General features: G+C 36.0%; 1 protein-coding gene across 1 annotated transcript in view; it reads left to right on the top strand.

The window, feature by feature from the left end:
- Cep112 (centrosomal protein 112kDa) overlaps window positions 1-22,377 on the top strand; it is a 338,584-nt gene that overhangs the window by 25,000 nt on the left and 291,207 nt on the right. Inside the window, exons 5-6 of the mRNA XM_013008835.1 lie at window positions 6,043-6,136; window positions 8,647-8,724. Coding sequence (XP_012864289.1) covers window positions 6,043-6,136; window positions 8,647-8,724 — 172 coding nt within the window. The remainder of the gene's footprint in view (window positions 1-6,042; window positions 6,137-8,646; window positions 8,725-22,377) is intronic.

Consider the following 22,377-nt stretch of genomic DNA (forward strand, 5'->3'; position numbering starts at 1 on the left):
TATAACTACCATGAGCAGTCATATGCCAATCTATTGGAAAGTCTAGAAATAACAGACAAGTATCCACCAAATACACAACCTGCCAAGACTGAATCATGAAGCAATATGAAATCTGAACAGATATACATCTAGAAAATACACAGATTCTTTAATAAAAACTTCCTAACACACAAAGCCCAGTACTACAAAATGGATTCATTAGTGAATTCTACCAAACTTTTAAAGAAAACACCAATCTTTTCTCAGACTTATGAAATAATTGAAAATGTTACAACACTATTAAATTCATCATATGAGTTCAGCAGTAATGTGATATTAAAGACAGATATGGATGGATGTTACAATAAAGGAAAACTGCAGACTAATCCTCAATAAAATACTTGAAAATTGAATTTAACAATTCATTGAAAGATTTATGTATCGTATCCAAATGGGATTTTTTTCCCTGAAGTTCAAAGATTGTTGGGCATGTGAAGACCAGTAGTAGTATAACAAGAAAAAAACCTCATACAATGATGTTTATTGATGTAGAAGAAACAACTGACAGCATTTTTTTGGAGATTTTTTTTTGAATGGCTTCATTCAGTGTGAAGATTTGTGAACTGAAGGAAGATGTTATCTCCTCCTTTCACATTGTTAACAGTGGTGAGAAATGACCACCGGAAATTTGGAATACTTTCCCATTCAAAAAGCAAGGAAATTTCAAGATGCCTTGCAATGACTGTAGCAATTCTGAAATCCAATCAGCTATTACCTGTAGTTGGTTAGGCCGCACAGCTGCCCCTTTGGGAGTAATTCTTAGTATTGTTTGCTCAGTTTCTTGGGCTCTTGGATTTTCTCTCTCAGATACCACTCTTCCCCCCCCCCCCTCAGTCGTGGGGCCTGAACTCTGGGCCTGGGTGCTGTCCCTGAGCTCTTCAGCTCAAGACAAGCATTCTACACTTGAGCCATAAGTGGCTTTTCTGTTTATGTGATGCTGAGGAATCCAACCCAGGGCTTCATGGATGCGAGGCAAGCATTCTACCACTGAGATACCTTCCCAGCCAGATACCACTCTTTTACTGCAAAAAATAGTTTGCTTTAAGCTGAGTAGTTTTCTCAACCTGCTTCCTGTTTGTGGAAGAACTTGGAGAATCAATTCTCTTTCAGATGATACTGGTGGAATCCCTTTGAAACTTCTGTGGCTTTCCGTGCTTCAAATTATAATACTCCATTAGGCAAATGCTATATTCACAAGTTCTTTTTTTACATTCACATTTTAATGTTTTGTGTATTGACTTTTTATTGATCAAAGTTCATGTTCTTTTTTTTGGGGGGGGGCTCCAGTCATGGGGCCTGAACTCTGGGCCTGGGTGCTGTCCCTCAGCTCTTCAGCTCAAGGCTCTACCACTTGGGCCACAGTGCCACTTCCAGCTTTTTTATCTTTTTGCTTATGTGGTGCTGAGGAATCAACCCAGGGCCTCAGGCATGCAAGGCAAGCGCTCTACCACTGAGCCGCCTTCCCAGCCCCTATTCACAAGTTTTTAGAGGTAGGTTTTCCATTTTGTGACAAGGATTGGAATGCTGTGTAAATCCCTTATGATTTTCAGAAGCTTTCTTATCTGTAGTGAAGATTCTAAATATGGAAATTCTTGGAAGTCTTTTTCTTTCCTTCATAGGGTCTTTGAGGAATGGATTCAAGTCATTCTAAGGTTGGAATAAAGTGTTTTATAGACATATGTTGAGATTTTGGCCCTGAGTCCGTGTTTCCAGGCAAAACCTTAGATTTGGTATTTGCCTTAAGATTATTTCTTGCTATCAGAGTTATTTGCTGAATCCAAGAATGAAAAAAATTGTTTTACAACCCTACAAGTTCTATATTGAAGCTCTATCATCAAGAATCTGATAGAGGGGCTGGGAAGGTGGCTCAGTGGTAGAGTGCTTGCCTTGCTTGCATGCATGAGGCCCTGGGTTCGATGCCTCAGAACCACATAAGCAGAAAAAGCCAGAAGTGGTGCTGTGGCTCAAGTGGTAGAGCACTAGCCTTGAGCTGAAGAGCTGAGGGATAGTGCCCAGGCCCAGAGTTCAAGCCCCACGACTGACAAAAAAAAAAGAATCGGTTAGAAATCTGAACATTCTTGTTTCATTTCTATTTCTACCTTTTCAGTTGTAGCTACAACAGACCATTTGGCATTTTTAGTATTTTACCTGGAATTCTCTTTAGCCAATGGTTATACAATGTCATAGGTATATTTTCTATTTTCTACATTACCACAAGTGACACTTGCCAAACTTTCCATCTCTGCACAATGTGGGTTACCTTTTTGTCCAACTTTAAATAAAATTTTCCTCCATGATCTTCCAGCTTTCAAAGTACCTCTGAGGTTATTTTAGCTCAAAAGCCAATACTGTATGTTTTAGTCTCTTGTAATTTGGCATTTCACATCTGTTAACTAGTTTATGCTTATCTACTCATTATGATTCAACAAACTTTTAGCAACTAATACAACAGTGGTTTTATTTGTTTTGTCTCCATAGACAAAACTGGTATCAATTATATGGAGATTTGACTAGGCTGATGTTGACAATAGATCAGTCTGTCTGGTCACCTGGAAACTTGATGGTAGGATGGCTGTCAGCTGGGCGTAGTTGTAATGGTAAAGATTTTTGTCTCCATATAATCTCATAATTCTTTCTTTTATATGTAAATAATATTTATTTATTTTTGTTAGTTGTCGGGCTTGAACTTGGCATGGGCACTGTCCCTGAGCTTTTCAGCTCAAGGTTAGCACTCTACCAATTGAGCTACAGTGCCACTTCTCATAATTCTTTCTTTATGCAGCCTCTTCCTATGGTCTGTCTTACACAGCAGGGTTTAGAGACTTACATGGTTCTACAGGGCTTCTGGCCATCTTAAGGCTTGGGCCTGAAACTGACAGGGTGTCAGTCATCTGCATTCTATTGACTAAAGCCAACTGAAGGCTGGCTCTGGATACAGGGAAGAAGGAGCCTGTACCTGAACCTGAAAATAGGGAGGTATAATTTTTTGGATCCATCTTTGGATACTATTCACTACATAGCTCTAACAGAGGTGAGGATATTATGGTTTAGTTATGTAGTTCCCATAAGCTTCATTTAGGGCATGTAGCTATAGCTATATGCTATAGCTTAGGGATGTAGGGATGTAGCTGTGGCCGTAACTATCAGTACAGTACTGGTCACGGCCTCTTAATCTTTTTTTCAAGAGCAGGGGACTCCAGACTAGCTGTTGCTTTCTTGAGGAATTTGACTGTAATTCCCTTACATTTTCAATAGTCATATTTCCTGCTGTCCAGTGATTTCTGGCACCTGAGCCTGGCAGACTTTTAGTTTCCATCCTTTTCATTGCATTATATTTTATCCTAATTATCTTTTTTATTCCTAATTATCTTTTTTTTTTTTTGTCGGTCCTGGGGCTTGAACTCTGGGCCTGGGCGCTGTCCCTCAGCTCTTCAGCTCAAGGCTAGTGCTCTACCACTTGAGCTACAGTTCCACTTCCGGTTTTCTGGTGGTTTATTGGAGAGAAGAGTTTCACGGACTTTCCTGCCTGGGCTGGCTTTGAACCGCGATCCTCAGATACTCAGCCTGAGTAGCTATTACAGGCGTGAGCCACTGGCACCTGGCTTTTAATCCTAATTATCTTACAGTTGTTTGAGTGTGCAAATCACTGATGACCTTACAACACTTTCAGGATGAGTGAAAGTCAATTTGTAGTTGCCTGAAAAATATATGAGAGGTGAGAACATGGATCCAGTAACATTTTTGAAAATAAATTGTAAAGGGAATTAAGGTGGATTGGTATATAAATACAATTCTATGTGAATTACAAATTAAGGATTAATGACCTCATTAATAAGTGGGCTAAAGACTTAAAGAGAGACTACTCTGAAGAAGAAATAAGAATGGCCAATAGACATATATAGAAATGTTCAACATCTCTGGTCATAAAAGAAATGTGAATCAAAACAACATTGAGATTCTACCTCACCCTAGTTAGAATGGCCATTATCAAGAAAATTAATAATAACAGATGCTGGAGAGGATGTGGCAAAAAGAGACTGCTACTATACAATTGATGGGAATGTAAACTTGTTCAACTATTCTGGAAAGCAGTATGAAGGTTCCTCAAAAGACTAAACATAGACCTTCCCTATGACCCAGCAATCCCACTCCTGGGCATTTACCCAAATGACCACAAGCCAGGCCACACTAATGCTATCAGCCTAACTATATTCATTGCAGTATTATTTACCATGGCTAAGATACGAAATCAACCTAGATGCCCCTTAGTGGATAAATAGATCAAGAAAATGTAGTATATATACCCAATGGAATTCTATGCTTCTATCAGAAAGAATGACATTGCCCCATTTGTAAGGAAATGAAAAGACTTGGAAACAATTATATTAAGTAAAGTAAGCCAGATCCAAAGAAACATAAGCTACACGATTTCCCTCATTTGTAATAACTAGAATATGTCTATAAATCTACAGTTAATCTAATAGACAGTAGAAGACAAATAATTACACTTGGACATGATTAAACAGTATTCTAAGCATTCGCATAGGAGGATGTTCTTAGGAAAGGATCACAATGGCTCAATAGCTATGTGCATATGACCATATAAAATGGTACTCATTGAAATGAACTCCAAAAATGGAAACAAGAAGGTTTTTTAATTGTACTTTTTGTAGTTATTTTTCTTTCTCTTTTCTCCTTTGTCTGTTTTTTTTTTTTAATTTTTGTACCCTTTGTCTTGTATATAAGTTTATCTGATTTGGAGGAAGGGAAGGGGAAATCATAGAAATAGTGGGACAAAGGGTGAACCAGTTCAGCAGTAATACTCAATCGACACTATGTTGGAAATGAACTTACAACTTGGGGGTGAGGTGTTTTGGGGGGAAAGTAGGGGGAAATGAGGGAGGGAATAATACTGTTCAAAAAGAAATGGACTCAGTACCTTATGTAACTGTAACCCCTTTACAATATAATTTAATTTTTAATATAATTTAAATTTAAATTAAAAATGTTCTTATGTATATGCCATATTTATGCAGGTTGATCATTTGAATCAGCTTAGGTAAAACCATTGACATTAAATAATTATACTGAACTCTAAAAAAATGTGCAGTTTTAATATATGTACCTAGTGTAACATAGATAAATGTTTCAAGTCTCTTTTTATTAATATTTCTATGAAAAGATTTACTTTTAATATTTAAGCATTTTTCAATTTTTTTTTTGGCAGTCATCGGGCCTGAACTAGGGGCCTGGGTGTTGTCCGTCAGCTCTTCAGCTCAAGGCTAGCGTTCTACCACTTGAGCCACAGTGCCACTTATGGCTTTTTCTTATGTGATGCTGAGGAATCGAACCCAGGGTTTCATGCATGCAAGGCAAGCATTCTACCACTGAGCCACCTTCCCAGCCCCAATGTTTTTCAATTTTTAAATGTAGCACTTATGAGTTTTTAATTCTTGAAGAATAAGCTACTGAAACCAGGCGTCGGTGGCTCATGCCTGTAATCCTAGCTACTCAGGAGGCTGAGATCTTAGGATTGAGGTTCAAAGCCAGCCCAGGCAGGAAAGCCCATGAGACTCTTATCTTCAGTTAACCAGAACACTGGCCTTGAGCTGAAGAGCTCAGGGACAGCACGCAGGCCCAGAGTTCAAGACCCATGACTGACCAAAAGAAAAAATAAAAAGAATAGCCTACTGCTTAGTACATCAAGTGGCTTCTTCTTCCCACTTGGTAAAGATACTTATTTTGCTCATACTTGCACTTAAAAATAGCAATAGTTTCTAAGCAAGTATGTAGGGTTTATGTGATATTTAACCTAAATTTTTTATGTTAATTGAAGTAAATGGTAAAAGCACAGTTATTATTTCCATATTTTTTCCACTGTTGAATCATCATTATTAATGAAAACTGTCATCTCATGTACAAAAGAAGAAATGATGCTTCTGTAATTGAATGCTCTGTTTTCTGTTTCTCCCACGTTTGATGGTTACTATTTTTGTCTCTTAGTGGAGAACATTACACTGAGAAGCCTCGAATAAGATCACATTCTATAAGTCCAACTCACAGAGAAGATGGAGAAAATATTACCCCAAAGAACTGTGTAAGATCGGACTTTATTTGTGTTGTTTCTCTGTTGTTTAAAAATGATTCTATAAAGTTTTTCTTTTCACATTTTCTAACTTACATTTAATACTTAAAAACAGCAAATAAAGTCTGAAGGTTTTGGTGAATATCTTTTCTGTCAGATAGCAGTGAGCTTGGTATTTTTCTTTTGCTCTTAGTGATTCTCATATCTCTGTCAATCATTTTTCCTGTGAATCAGTGTAACTTTTTTTTTTTTTGGTCCGGTCGTGGGGCCTGAACTCTGGGCCTGGGCACTGTCCCTCAGCTCTTTTAGCTCAAGGCTAGCGCTCTACCACTTGAGCCACAGCGCCACATCCGGATTTTATCTTTTTGCTTATGTGGTGCTGGAGAATCGAACCCAGGGCCTCATGCATGTAAGGCAAGCACTCTACCACTGAGCCACCTCCCCAGCCCCCCCAGTATAACTTTTGAAACTCTATTTTAGCTGTTTTCTCCTTTTATTCATATATGAATGGAGCGATTAGATATAAAATTAGGAAGAAATGGGATTGATTTATAGTAACATAGGGGACACTGATTTCTTAATAAAGGCAACAGTTTATCTACAGATCCCTTACATCAATATGTTTAACAAAGTTTTTATTTGAATTTTGTGTTTGAAAATTGTGTTTGCTTACTTGTCAAAAGAGAATAATGTGCTTGCTAAAATCATTATTGCTGTTTTGGCTTATGTGATTTCTAATGACAAGATAGTTCATGTGCTATGTATGACTATTTCAGCCTTAAACATACTTCATTGAATTTTCTTCAAAGGTAATTTGGAAGTTAAAACAACATTTAATATGAATGACAATGCATTTTAAATAATAAATAACTCTCAATCAGTATATTTACCTAATATAAATTAGATAGGTATATTTTCTTAAGCAGCTCTTGTTCACAAAGAAAAGTATGTTAAAAGCAAGGGACCACTAGTAGAGTGATAATGAATTATTCTGTGGTACTGAGGTTGAGCACAAGGCCTCATGTTTGCCAGGAGGGCATTCTACCACTTAGCAATGTCCCCATCCCTTTTTGGCTTTAGTTACTTTTCAGGTAAAGTCTTGACCAGGAACAGCTGCAGATCACTTTTCCTACTTATGGTCTGTGTGGCTGTGATTATGGGCTAGACCTATAACACTTAGCTTTCTAACTGAGGTGACAATTTTGCTAATTTCTTGCTCAGGCTGATAGTAACCCATGTTCTTTCCATCTCTGCCTTCTGAGAGGCCTTATGCCTGACTGATAACAATTATTATTATTTTTTTGCTGGTATTGGGGTTTGAACTCAGAGCCTCACATTTGCTAGGTTGGAATACTCTACACTTGAGTCAAACCTCTAGCCTAGCTATTTGCTTATTATTTTGGACATGAAATCTAATTGACATTTCTGGCCAAGCTGGCCTTGAATTGAGAGCCTCTGGATCTCAGTCTCATGAGTAGCCAGGATTACAGATGTGAGCCACCAGTATCTGGCTGATTAATTTTAATAATATAAAGGTAATAGAAAATATTTTGCTCAGTAAAAATTAGAACAAAATATCTTAGTGTATTTTTACATACTTTAATATTAATTTAAGTAATTATATGGAAATAGATTTTAATAATGAGGCTTTCTAACAGCATGGAAATATTATATCAACAATTCATTTTAAATTTTAAAAATTGGGGCTGTAAAATAGTCATTATTTTACACTGATATTCCTTGCTAATTATTTAGAGCTTTAAGGTCATTGTCCATTTCTGGGTACAGATTTTAGATTGTCTTCATTTAGCTAGTTTAATCTATTTAACAAATGAATAATATAACAAATTATAGAGAAAGAAAGAACATGATCATAAAATTAGGAAGAAATTGGGATTGATTTATAGTGAAGTAAGAGCAGTTTTTATTTTTTAAAAAGTAAAGGATCATTGTAATTATGTTTTCATGATGTGAATCCAAAGCTTTTCTTCTTACTTGGTGTATGAGTGAGGATTAATTTAAGAACAAAGTGTTTCTTGGACATCAACACAATATTTTCCTGTTAACTAATTCTAACAAGAGTAAATAATTCATCTTTTCAAGTGTCCCCTACTCCCAAGGTCCCTTTCAAGCTACTGTGGTATGCCACAGTTAAAACTTTTGTAAAAAGAGCTTAGAGAGAGGAGTTGAATTAATTTTCAAAATATTCTTTTGATGTTTTTTTTGAAATCCAGTTACTTTATAAGTATATTGTTAAGGCATCTTATAGCCCTAAGCAGCTATAATAAACAGTCATTAGTTAGAATTGAGAACTTTTGCTTAGTTGTAACATAATCTTTTCCTCTGAGGGCAATATAATATAACTATATAAGTACACAAAACTCTCATTACTCTGAATGATATAAATTTTGTTTTGTTTTCTTCTCCCTGCTTTCCTTTCTTTTCCCTCTGCCCTCTTTTCTCCTCCCCCTCCTATTCATTCATCTTTCATTATTCCTTCCCTTTCCTCTTTTGTGTTTCAGGAAGTTCATTTTAAAAAATCTTCTGTTTCTTTGGATGACAGTGACATTGAAGCTCGTCTTAATAGTTGGAATCTTGGGGTAAAGATGCTTTTTGTATTATGTACTTATTGATTTGGGAGAATCATAGTATATGTGGAAATTCTGAACTACTTCAGATTCAGTGAATCATTCATTATAGTACTGTGCTGGCCTTAAAAGGGCTTTAAGTGTGGGAAAGAGAAATAACATTCCAAAGAAATAAAATAGTCCTTGTCTTGGCATGCTAACTTTCTTGTTAAATAAGATATACACATAAAATAGTTAAATAATAATTAAAGGCACTATATAATAGAATACTAACATGAGTTATAAAATAGGTCATGATTGGTCCATCAGGCAGATGTCACTTAGTTATGGGGATACATTCTAGAGCTGTGCCATAGGTGACTTTTGTGTTTGTGTGCACATCACAGATTATGCTTACTTACTCACCTATGCCTACTTGGCATAGGTCAATCTCTTCACATGGCCTCCGACCCCATCAAGGGATACAGTAAGCATTCAATGTATGAGGTGCTGCTGGCCTTACATGGCACACTTTCTTTTTGGGAAGAACACTGTAAGATGAGGATAAAATGATGATAGAATTTTCCAGCTGATTTGTAATATTAATCACACAGATTTAATCACAAAGATCATATATGTACTTTGTCGTTGTTTAGGATGTTGTTATGTAGGGTATGGCTATGCTGAATAGAATGGGGAGGGAGGGAAAATATACAGGATGCAAACACAGCTCAGTCTTTGCAGAGGGCAGACAGAAGGGCTGATGGGGAAAGTGCATAGAGTGGGATGTCTGGCTCATCAAATGGATACAATTAGAAGGTTGGGAAATAGATAGGAGGAGAAAGCAGTGTAGATCTCCTGTTAGTTTTGGGGGCATGCTAGTGAAAGAGAATTGACTAGTGAGAGGATAATAAGTCAAAAGAAAAACATTTTTGTGTTTGATGGTATAGGGGAAGTTGCTTTTGGAGGGTGGGAGTGGAGTACAGGAAATCCTACAGAAGGACAAATTCCTTTTGCCAGAGAGCAACATCAAAGGGAAAAATAAAATTGTGACTCTATCCTTTCAAATTTGCCTTTGCCCTTAGCCATTTGAAACTTTTGATGTACATTTCTTAGTACTTAGAGTACTTTTCACGATTATTTAACTGCTCAGAGGCTTAAATCTTTTTCCTTCATATAATAAAATTAAAAGAAACTATCTACAATATTTTGATGTAAGGCCTTAAAACTAGGCCTGCTTGGGATTTTGTTCCACATTTTTGTTGTTCAATGAATACATTAGTAATATAAATGCATTTTATAAACTTCCATGTATGTACATTAATCAGCTAAATGATATCTTTATCAGAGTAGAATAATGTAACATTAGAATGAGTTAAGTTTTATATGAGATGCCTCTTTGCTTTCTTTGAAAAATTTTTTTAGCTAGAGTTAATTTGTGTGTTCTAGACTAACAGTTCTTTTTTAAAATATTGCTGGCATCATTGTCAATGCCTTCATTCTGATGCATTTAAATTATCTAGTATTTGTTAAAGAGCACATTTAAAATGTCTTTTATTTTTAAAGAATATATTAAAATTTTTAGGGATACATTATTCAAATATATATTATAGATAGATAGATAGATAGATAGTCGGTCATAGGGCTTGAACTCTGGGCCTGGGCTGTCCCTCAGCTAACACTCTACTACTTGAGCCACAGCACCACTTCTGGCTTTTTCTGCTTATGTGGTGCTGAGGAATCGAACCCAGGGCCTCATGCATATAAATCAAGCACTCTACAACTGAGTCACCTTCTCAGCCTAGATATTTATTTTTATCCTCTGTTTTTCTTAATCTTTGATTTCTTCATCCTTTAGTTTCTGTGACATTTGCTTTATATATGTTTAGTGTATTTTTTGTGTGACTCTCTAAGTACTAGACTGAAATTCAGTGCTGTGTATGTTTGCTACTTTTACGTTAATTTGTGTGATTAAGTATATGGAGATTGTAGAATATTCTCTCTTGATCCAGTGATTCAGATCACTGAGACATGTGCTGGGTATACCCATTAAAAAACTTTAGGATCGGCACCTATGGCTTATGCATCTAATTTTTAGCTACTCAGGAGGGTGAGATCTGAGTATCATAGTTCAAAGCTAACCCAGGCAAAAAAGTCCATGAGACTATTATCATTAATGAGCTACTAAAAAAAAAAGCTAGAAATGGAACTGTGGGTCAAGTGGTAGAGTGCTAGATTTAAGCAAAAGAGTTCAGAGACAGTACCCAGGCCCTAAGTTCAAGTCTTAGGATAGGCACAAAGGACAGCAACAACAATAGAAAACCTTAAAAATTATATTTCATTTGATTTTTCAAGTTTTAGGTCATACTGTTTATTTTATAATTATAAAACAAATTATTTTGTCATTTATATTATTATTAATAATAATTATTTCCTGTATGCAGGAAAAATGGAAAGCCTTTGTTGTTAACCTAAGCTATAAATGACATCTATAGCTTTCTTTATAGTATGATTTTCAGATCAGAGAAAAAAATCAATAAATACTTCTTTTTGGCATCTAGAATGTGTGTATGTGAATTTTCTTTTAGAAATGGATGTAGAACCTTGACAATCAGTGAAAGTCCTGGTCTTGAGACAAATTAATCCAGTTATTCATCCCCCTTTTTGTATTTTGTATGTATCGAAATGGATGGGGAAAATTAATCTGCTAGTTCAGTGAAAAGTTCCATTGCATAAAGCTTTTGAATTGCAGCACTACAAAGCCATGGTCATTTACTGACTTATGATTTTAAACAAATATGAAAACCACTGTTGTTACTGTTATGTTGTAATTGATACTTATTTTGAGATCTTACTTACACAGATTTTTGTTTCTTTCTCTTTTTTTCTCCTTTTCTTTCATCCTTTTCTTTCTTTTCTTTGTGTATTCTATTGTAATTTTATTGAAAGCACAAAGAAGAGCAATATAATTTATTCATCAATGGAGTGCTTTGTGGTACAATTAGTTGGGATATTTCTTGTAAATCAGCATGTAATGTCAGCTGTTTCATACAATTTTATTTGGCAATCTGACGTTTTTCCATTTGGGTTAGAAACCTATTTTCATACTATGCAATGATATTGGCGAGAAATCAAGTTGAACATGTTGATATTTTATACTTTTGCCTGTGGCTTTCCACAAATGAGTAAGTGTATCAGAATTTGTAAGTAGAATAAAATCATCTAAATGAAAAGAGTTATAGGGATGGTTTACATAAAAAACTAGTGTTTTGATAAGGCAAATGCTCACTTTGTTTCAAGGATAAAAATGTCTGGAAATGTCTACTCAAAATGTTAACAGATACTTTCTGTGTGGTTAAAATATGAGTGCTTATTTTCCTAACATTACATGCTTGAAATTTTTATATTTAGTATTTATTACTCATAAAAACAAACAAGGCCATACAGATATTTTTAAAATTTTCCTAAGGCTTGCATTTGTCAAGTCAAACTATATTCAGAGCCTTACTTGAGAAATTGGCACTAATATCTTTTGGAAGTGAATGTAAACTTCCATTTCTGTTCACTATAATGTAGGTCAGTTGTAGCCTAATACTCCTATAACTGAAAACTATGGACAGAATGTGAAAACTACTCACCTGGGTACAATAATCCTGACTGACTAGGAAAGAAAACATGAGGAAAGACTGGTACAGCAGAAGAGAGGTTCCTTGGTGTCTGTTCTGGTTTTTTTTGTTTTGTTTTTTTATGTTTTTGTCAACCATGGGGCTGAACTGTGGGCCTGGACGCTGTCCCTTTGCTCTTCAGCTCAAGGCTAGTGTTCTACCACTGAAGCCACAGCACCACTTCTGGTTTTTCTAGTGGTTTATTGGAGGTTAGAGTCTCACAGGGACTTTCCTGCCCCCACTGGCTTTGAATCACGATCCCCAGATCTCAGCCTCCTGAGTAGCTAGGATTATAAGCATGGGCCACTGGTGCCGGGCTTGTTTTCCTTTTCTAACTTCCTTCTTTGATTCCAAGGTCAATCAGATGATCAGATTGTATAGTAAGCTTTGATGGAAAAAACTTAAGATGAGCTCATCATTTGAGCCATGAAAGGGTGTGAGGAGAATGCTTTCTTTTTTCCTCTTCTGGACTTGACCCTAGTCCAGTCCCAGTGGTGAACTAAACTGTGCTGCTGCTGCTGCTGCAGTGGTTTGAATTATGCAGAGAATGATGGGGGTATTTTTTTTGGTAAGTTTCACAGTCTTTCTCTTACCACTTTGCCCTGAGATTACAGGAGACTCAAACTCTGAAGGAAACTCCTCATTCTTGCCAGTGAGACTGAGAAAGAAGTACTTAGAATCAGTCAGTGTGGGGGGAATCTGGGAGGAGGAAGAGTGGAAGGATGCCTTTTCTCTATGTATGAAATACTTTAAGCCACAGCTTTGTTCCAAGGTATGCAGTTTTGAAAAGAAAAGCCAAAAATTATGGCTGTATTAGAGAACAGACTTGTGTTATAAGGACTTACTCTAGCCCTAGATCACCTCCTAAGTAACTCCTGTGAGGACAGACTGGAATAACATGGTGAAAGCTTGACATGAGCCACCATAGAAAGAGAGATGGAACTGGTAGGCATATCTGAGTTCTGCTGATTGCCCAGTGAAACAAAGGAAACTCCAAGCATCTACATTTTCCAGAGCCATATAACTTGATAGTAATTATTGTAATTCTTCAGGTAAAGTTGTTAAATGAGAGCAGTAAGAAATTATTTGGAAAATCCACAAATATTTAGAAATTAAGTGACACACTTCTAAGTAACCCAGAGGTTTAAAAATAACCTGAGGGGCTGGGAAGGTGGCTCAGTGGTAGAATGCTTGCCTTACATGCATGAGGCCCTGGGTTCAATTCCTCAGCATCACATAAGCAGAAAAAAGCCGGAAGTGGTGCTATGGCTCAAGTGGTAGAGCATTAGCCTTGCGGTGAAGAGCTGAGGGACAGCACCCAGGCCCAGAATTCAGGCCCCACGACCGACAAAAAAAAAAAAATAATAACCTCAAGGAAATTAGAAGATATTTTAACTGAATTTTAATGATATGACAACACATCAAAATTTGTGGGATTCAGTCCAAGTAGACCTTCAATAGAAATTTGTAGCATAAAATATGATACAAAAGAAGAGAGTTTTATCCTGGATTGGCACATGAGGAACACCACAGTCCTGCTTTCTAGCTAAAAAGCATAATTGGTTAAAAAGACAAAACAAAAAATCCCAATAAAACCACTAAAAGTATTTGGGAAATTGTGCCAAGGGTTTAGAGTAAATGAAATAGTTACTCAAAAATCAACTACAAGATGGGAGAGATTGGTTGAGGGGCTGACATTGATTTAGATGGATTATACCCAAAAACTGACATGTTGAATGGAAATCTGTACAACTACTTAAAGATAATAAAAATATAAATAAAGAAGGGAGGGTTAGGTGCTGGTGGCTCATGCCTGTAATCTTAGCTACTCAGAAGACTTGAGATTTGAGGATCATTGTTTGAAGCCAGCCCGAACAGGAAAGTCCATGAGTCTATTATCTCCAATTAGTCACCAGAAAACTGTAAGTGGAGCTGTGGCTCAAAGTGGTAGAGTGCCAGCCTTGAGCAAAAGTGCTCAGGGCTAGCACCTAGGCCCCGAGTTCAAGCCTTGTGACTAGGGGGAAAAAAGACAAAATCAACTAGAGTTGGTAAGAACAGCAAATACCTTTGCTTGTGAGTCATGATGTACTTTCTTGAGTCCTTCTGGATCAGTTTTATGAAGTTCAGTATTCAGTGGGTACAGATAAGAACATGGGGGGGAGGAGAGGGTCTTTCCCCTGAGCTTCTATCAAGGGATATTCTGCCTCATTGGGTATGACATATTGCAGCATTTTGTGTCACTTGAAGTTTGAGGTAAAGAGGCTAAATTCCTGGTGAGTGCAACTGGGTGTTGGTGGTAGGGATCATTTCCTCAACTCGTCCCCATATTCATAGGGCAGAGGCTCCATATAGACACAGCAGGTAGAGAGTACTGCAGTTAATGATTGTCCTCAATTGTTGGGAGGCAGATCCCACACCAAGGGTGGCAAGCCAACAAGAGTAGTGAGTACTAACTGCACAGTATTCAGAGAAATGGTTAAAACTTCTTGCATAGGGGTCAGGCCATCCAGGAGAACAGAGTATGGGGAAGTTCAAGTTTGAGGATGCCCTAGGAAACAATGGAGATTTTGATGGCAAACCTCCCTGTGGCTCAAATTTATCATAAAGATAGATACTGATCTTTTATTTACCCCACCCACCTGCATTCTGTATTTTGTAAAAAACTGTGTTACCAATATGTTGCAACCACTTCCTCGTTCATTTATAGTATATAAGCCTGCTTGTAAGTTCAATAAACAGACCTTGATCAGAAAAAAAAAAAACCTAAAGAGACATAAGTTGGACTGGAAGACAAGGCACAGAAATAGTTTTGAAGAGAACTCTGCTAAAATTAATTATCATTTTAGGATGACTATGTATATGACCCAGGTCACAACCCATGTGTCTTCCCATTGTGAGAAAACAAACTGTCCTCATAGCCAAACCACTAAATAAGTAAACAACTAAATAAGAAAATTTACTCTTACAGAAGGGAGGAAGGAATCAGTATTTATGTTACTATATTACAAAACATGCAGTTTTCAAGGAAAACATATAAGACACACAAAGGAACAACTAGGAAAAACTCAGGCAACAGAATCTTTGAGAGGATCTAGAGGCCAGATTTAACAAAGACTTCAAAGAAGACATTATAAAAAGTTCAAAGAACTAATGGAAATCATGTATAAAGAAGTAAAAAGAACCATTATGACCATCAAATAAAAATAGAGAATATAAAAAAAGAATTTATAAAGAAGAGCCACATGGAAATTCCTGAATTAAACAATACAACAGCTGAAGTAAAATTTTTTTATTGGCTCTCAGCAGAAGATTTGAACTAGCAGAAGAAAGAATCAGTGACTTTGAAGATAACTTGGTGGAGAGTATGTAAGCTGAAGAACAGAAAACAAATGGAATGAAAATAAATATTGTCTCAGAGAACATGAAACACCATTAAGTGTGCCCATAGATGATGTATGATAGTACAAGAATGAGAGGAAAGGCAGAAAGGATCAGAAATATATTTGAATATGTAATGTCTGAAAAAAACCTTCAAATTTGTTGGAAAAATTGATCTATAGATCCAGAAAAAAAATAGTGAACTTCAAGTTCCGAGTTAGAATTAACACAAGGATATTCACACATAGATACATTGTAGTAAAATTAGTGAAATACAACATGTTGAAAGCAGCAATAGAGAAAAGAAAGACCTAAGTAATTTATCAAAACAGGAAACTGGAGAAAGAAAAGCAAATTAAACTGAATGCAAGCAGATAAAGGAAATAGTAAAGATTAAAATAGAAACAAGTTGAACATAGAAAAGCAATAGTGAAAATCAGTGAAACCAACAGCTGAATCTATACATATTGAATAAAATCAGTGAATATTTAGCTATACTGATGAAGTATATCAATGAGTTTGCTTATATCAAAAGTGATAAAGAAGATATCCCTGTAAACCACATGGATATTCTAAGTAAAATAGGAATTACTGCAAATATAACTTATAGATATAACTTTGGTAATGTAGATAAAAGGGACAAAGTCTACCAGAACTCACTAAAAAAAAACCAATAATCTGAATAGACCTATATCTATTAAATAAACTGAACTTGTAGTTGAAATAACTCCCAATAAGAAAAACTCTACGCCCAGAAGGTTTAACTAACCAATTTAGTCAAGTAGTTAATAAAAAAAGAATAATAATAGTACATAGCCTCTTCCAAAAGACAGAGGAGAAAGTAACACTTCCTAAATTATGTTATGAAACCAGACATTAGAGAAAATATTTAGAGATCCTATACTGCTCAAAGGTTTTAATCAGATAAAAATTTAAAAAATGTTTTGAGATTAGAGAAATTTCTAATTATGTTCTAGTTTTAAAATATTACAGTGATTTCTAAAAGTGAGAAAAGTATACGTAGAGAACAGTGACCAAGCAAAAAATGGCTTATGAATTTATAAGTCTCTTCACATTGTCATAAGGTATTTATAAAGCTGATCTAATTAGAGCATAAAGACATTTTCATTAAATGACTATTTCAATAAAGCTAAAATTTAACATCAAAAGAGTAGTTCTCCTTCTGTTTTTACCTGAAAAAAATAAAAATAAAATACAAAAGCAACTACGCCCAAATAGCTGCGTGTTAAAGTGGTAATTAAAACCAAATGTAGACTTTAATAAACAATGATGAATTTTGATTAATAAAAATTGTGTCCCTAGTGAAACTCAGGATCAAAGGTCCCTTATTTAACTTAAATGAAATTTTAAAAAGAAAACAAACAAAAACCAAGCCAAACAAAACCAAAGCAGAAACAATAAAAATTATCACCAACCCATTGGAACAGATCAATGAAACTAACAGAAGCTGGATTGTGACAAAGAACAAGAAGATGAGAAATTCTATGCTGCCTTCAGTGTAATTTAGAAACAATAGAGATGATGGGAACAGTGTTAAATTTTGAAGGAGATCCTAACAATAGATAGGGAGATTAACTGTCACAGAAAACGTTTTATTCCTAGCATGTAAAATGCATTGGTGTGTAAGAAACATTAAAAGGTTCACAAAAGTAATTTTTTTAAAAAAAATCCTTTATCCTCCTATTGTCTTTCACTGGAATTACATTGTCCTTCTCTTCTGCTCTCTGGGTGAGGAATGTGGGAAGTTGAGACCTGTGAGGGAGATCTCAGCCTGGTACAGCAGATGTTTGAGTAAGAATACTTGAGAAAAGCTGCCAAGTTGCCAAGTCATAGAATTGTGAACCAAACAACATCATTGTAGTTTTTATTTTTATTTTTTATTGTGAAAATACTGTACAGAGGGGTTACAATTACATGGGCAAGATAATGAGCACATTTCTTATCAAACATTGTAGCCTCCTTTGTTTCCCTTCCCATCCCTTCCCATCCTCCCCCTTACGCCCCCCCAATCCTCCCGGCTACCCCCCCAACCAAAGTTGTAAAGTTCATTTTTCGACATAACGACTTGTACATTTCATTGTTGCAATGGGTCCACCTGTATCCCTATTTAAATGATTTGTTTTTCCCCTTCCCCTCCACAAATTATACTGACATCAAATACAGTGAAAGCAGGGGTTATACTGTGGGGGAGGGACATACAAAGCAACAAAGAAATAATCTTATAAATGTGTTAGAAACAATTACATGAAAGAAAATAAATATTTGAATACATATCTTAGGGTTCATTTCCCTAACAGCACCTTATCTGACCTTTCTGCTTGACTCAGACATACACTAGATATTGCAAATAAGGGAAACCATGGGACCTATGTTTCTTTGGGCCTGGCTTACTTCACTTAATATAATTTTTTCCAAGCCTTTCCATTTCCTAACAAATGGAGGCACAGAATTCCATTGTGTATATATACCACATTTTCTCGATCCATTCATCTAGATGAATAGATGAATACATCATTGTAGTTTTAAGCCATAAAACTTTGATGTGATTTGTTCTGAAGCAAAAAGCTGATTCCTTAGACATTGCCAGTTTTCCTAATAAGTGTTTATGCCAATGTCTACTCTCCTTAGGAGGTGTGTACCTTGCTTTACTTCCTTTCCAAATTGGTCTTCTCCATTCATTTTTTTCAAATTGTAATTTAAGAATTAGCTTTTTAATTTTTTTTTAAAATTCAGGACCTTGTGTTTGCTAATTAGGTGCTCACCACTGAGCCATGACCTTGGCTATTTTTTGGGATGGGGGACACTAGTTATTTATTTATTTTTTTCATTACTTAATAGCAGTAACAGCTTTTATTTACATAGCACTATCACTCTTTTTTTTTATTGTGAAAATACTGTACAGAGTGGTTACAATTACATGAGCAAGGTAATGAGTACATGGGGTGGGGCTGGGGGGAGGCCGGGAGTGTAGTGGAGATGGGAAGGCAGGGATGGTAGGGGAAAAACAAAGGAGGAGGCAACACTAGTTATTTTTGAGATTAAGGTCTCACTTTTTCCTCCAGACTTGCACCTAGGTTGTGATATGCTTATTTTACATTTACCATCATAGCTGGAATGACAGGCACACACCACCATGCCTAGCTTCTTCCATGCAGATAAAATCTCTTGGAACTTCTCTTCCTGGGCTAGCCTGGCATTTCAGTTCTCTTGATCATAGCCTCTCATGTAACTGGGATGACAGGTGTATGCTACTGGGCCCAGCTATTGGTTGAGCTCTCTCCCATGTATGCCCAGGCTGGCCTGATTCTGAGATCTTCCCGATTTCAGCCTCCCAAGTAGCTAGGGATACAGATAGGAGTTGACACCAGTCAAGCTAAAATAAATCATTCTTAAGAGTGGTTGGTAGTATTGTTTTATGTACTTTTTCTTACTGATGTGTGAGAGTGTTTTATGTATTCTGGATAAGGCTCCTTTGAATATGGTGTGATATATATTTTCTGTTGTTGTTCTTCATCTTTTTACTGGTATCTTTGATGAATAGAAAATTTAAACAATTAATTTAGCCTTTTTAGCTAGCGATATTTTAACTCTTTTAAAAGAAATCTTTCTTATGGTCTCAAGAGTATGCTCTGTTTCTTTGAGAAGTTTTATTGTTTTTTTGAAAGGTATTTATTTATTCATTCATTTGTTTGTTTTGTTTTCCCCCTACCATCCCTTCCTTCCCCACCTTCCCAATCCCCCCTCCCCACCAAGTTGTAAAGTTTGTTTTCTACATAGTGTCTTGTACATCTCATTGTTACAGTGGGTCAACCTGTAACCTTGTTTCAGCATTTTGTTATAAAAATTTTATTGTTTTGATGTTTCCTATTTGGATCTACAAACCATCTGAAAGTAAATTTAGTACTTGTTCTAAGGCAGAGTTAAGATTGTTTTCATATCTATGTCTAGCTAGGTGACACCACAATTTATGCAAAAAGCTGTTTTTTTGCCAGGTGCTGGTAATCCTAGCTACTCAGGAGGCAGAGATCTGAGGATCACGGTTCAAAGTCAGGCTGGGCAGGAAAGTCCATGAGACTCTTATATTCAATAAACCACCAGAAAACCGGAAGTGGTGTTGTGGCTCAAATGGTAGAGTGCTCACTTTTTGCTGAAGAGCTGAGGGTCAGCGCCCAAGCTCAGAGTTCAAGCCCCACGACCACCAACAACAAAAAAAGCTGTTCTTTTGCTGTTACACTAAAGTGCAATTTGTCTCATAAATCAAGTGACAATATACCTGTTTCTATTGTGTTCCTTTGGCTTATTTGCAGTTCTGTATGCAAAAGGACTATGTTTTTGAGTCTATAATTATTCTCATTCAATATTTATTGGAATATTTTCAATAAACTAGTGAATAAGTTAACAGTTATAGGAATATTTTTGTGAATAAGCGTTCTTTAAGTTCTAAAATATTGTCTTAAAACATAGCTTTGAAGCACAATAGGCTTGAAATGGAAGAGTAAGTTCATTTTGTTTCCCTATGAAGTGAGTGTTGGTTGTTCTTGTGACTGATGCTGTGATTTAAAACATTTATTTTAGTTGTGTTACTGATGACATGTTGCTTGATAATGTCCTTTCTTTAGGAAAGTTTACATATCAGATAGAGTGCCTCTTACATTTTCTGGAAACATAGAGTTTCTTTAGTTGATCAACTTAATCTGTCAGGGAGTATTGCTCATAACTGTTTGACCAAATCCTGATTTGAAAACGCAAATGGACAGAAAACATTTGTAGTCAAACAGGCTTGCTTAAAAATGAAATAAAATGCCAAGAGTTTCCATTAGTGTTCACATTTCTATATTCCTGTCTAGTTTATATTATTATTTATTTTATTGTTGCAATTTGTTTGCTTTTTAAATATGCAGATATATAATAATTATATGATTGCAATTTAATTATTTGGGGCTTTTCCTTCTATGTAACATTTTCATGGATGTGAATACTTCACATAAGTCCTTTTTGTATTGCATTTTGGACATTCTTTATTGTGGTATTCTTCTTGAGGTATTAGAAGAGAAGAAGTTTTCTAAAACAGCATGAAAAAAGCCCATGTTAAGACTGTTTACAGATTGCTTCAAGTCTTTTACTTGTGGATTACAAAGTGGAAACATTCAACTTCAAAGCACATCTGGCTGTTGTTACAAAATCAGAAAATAGATTGCTTATTTTTCTCAAATAGACTAAAGAACATGCTTCACTATGAATAATTCCCATTGCATATTAAAAGTGGTTATAAGAAAACTCAATGTATTGTAAGTGAACAACAACAAAATATTGATACTAGTTTATTGTGTTTGTTGTTGCTGTGAAAAATTAGAATAGACAATCTTTCCTTTTATTTTAGTTAGCTTGGAAAAAAGGAAATTCATAATAATATAATGAGACCTTAAGTTCTTTATTTAATGGCTTTAAAGATGAAGGGAATAGAATAGGAGTTACTTCTGCATAGTTGAAATGCTACATTGTAATTAATCAAACCAGTATTTTATTCCCTTTTATAAATGTAGAACTAAGTAAAAATAAATCACAGATGGTTTTCTTGACTTTTGGCAAATCCTAAACTTAATTGGGGCTTGAGCATCTTTGAAACATTCTTGTTTCCTCTTCATTTTATTTTCCTCTCCCATATTTAATTCTGTTTCAAGTATTAGAGTTTTATGGATTTTTCAGATTTGTGTATTTTTGAAGAACTTCTATACTGGTTTTCTGCATTCCAAAAACTGTGATTACTTACTTTCATACCTATACCTTCAGACAACAAATACTATTGACTGCACTTTGCCACCTAGAAAAATTTGTGCCTCTGAGGTGAGCATTAGTGTCTCAGGCTTATCATTCTAGCCACTTGGTAGGCAGAAATCAAGAGAATTATAGTTTGAAGCCAACCCAGGTAAAAAGCTTGTGAGATCCCCATATCAACTGATACCTGAGCACAATGGTACATACCTGTTATTCCAGCTAACTGGGAGGCTGAGATTGGGAGCATTATGATTCCAAACCATCCAGGTCAAAAAAGTTACAAAGACACTATCTCAACAGAAAAAACGTGGCAGAGTGTTTGTGTCATCCTGGCTGTGGCAGGAAGTATCAACAGGAAGGTTCCATCCTGGCCAGCGAGTCGAAAAGGAAGACTATCTCATAAATAACATGGGCAACCAGTCACTGATAGTCATATCTGTAATCCTAGCTACTCAGGAGGCTAGGATCTAAGGATTGAGGTTCAAAGCCAGCTGGGCAGAAAAGTCTATAAGACTCTTATCTGTAATTAACCACCAAAAAGCCAGAAATGAATAGTGGCTTGTGATAGAGCACTAGTCTTGATCAAAAAAGGCTCCGGGATAGCTCCCAGGCCCTGATTTCAAACTCCAGATCCATCACAGGTACACACACACACACTCACAGGTACACACACACACACACACACATTCAGGTATACACACACATAGGTACACACACTCACAGGTACACTCACAGGTACACACACACAGGTATACACACACAGGTACACACACACTCACAGGTATACACACACAGGTACACACACACTCACAGGTATACACACACAGGTACACACACACTCACAGGT

The sequence above is a fragment of the Dipodomys ordii genome, unplaced genomic scaffold (assembly GCF_000151885.1).
Source record: "Dipodomys ordii isolate 6190 unplaced genomic scaffold, Dord_2.0 Scaffold7, whole genome shotgun sequence".
NCBI lineage: Eukaryota > Metazoa > Chordata > Mammalia > Rodentia > Heteromyidae > Dipodomys > Dipodomys ordii.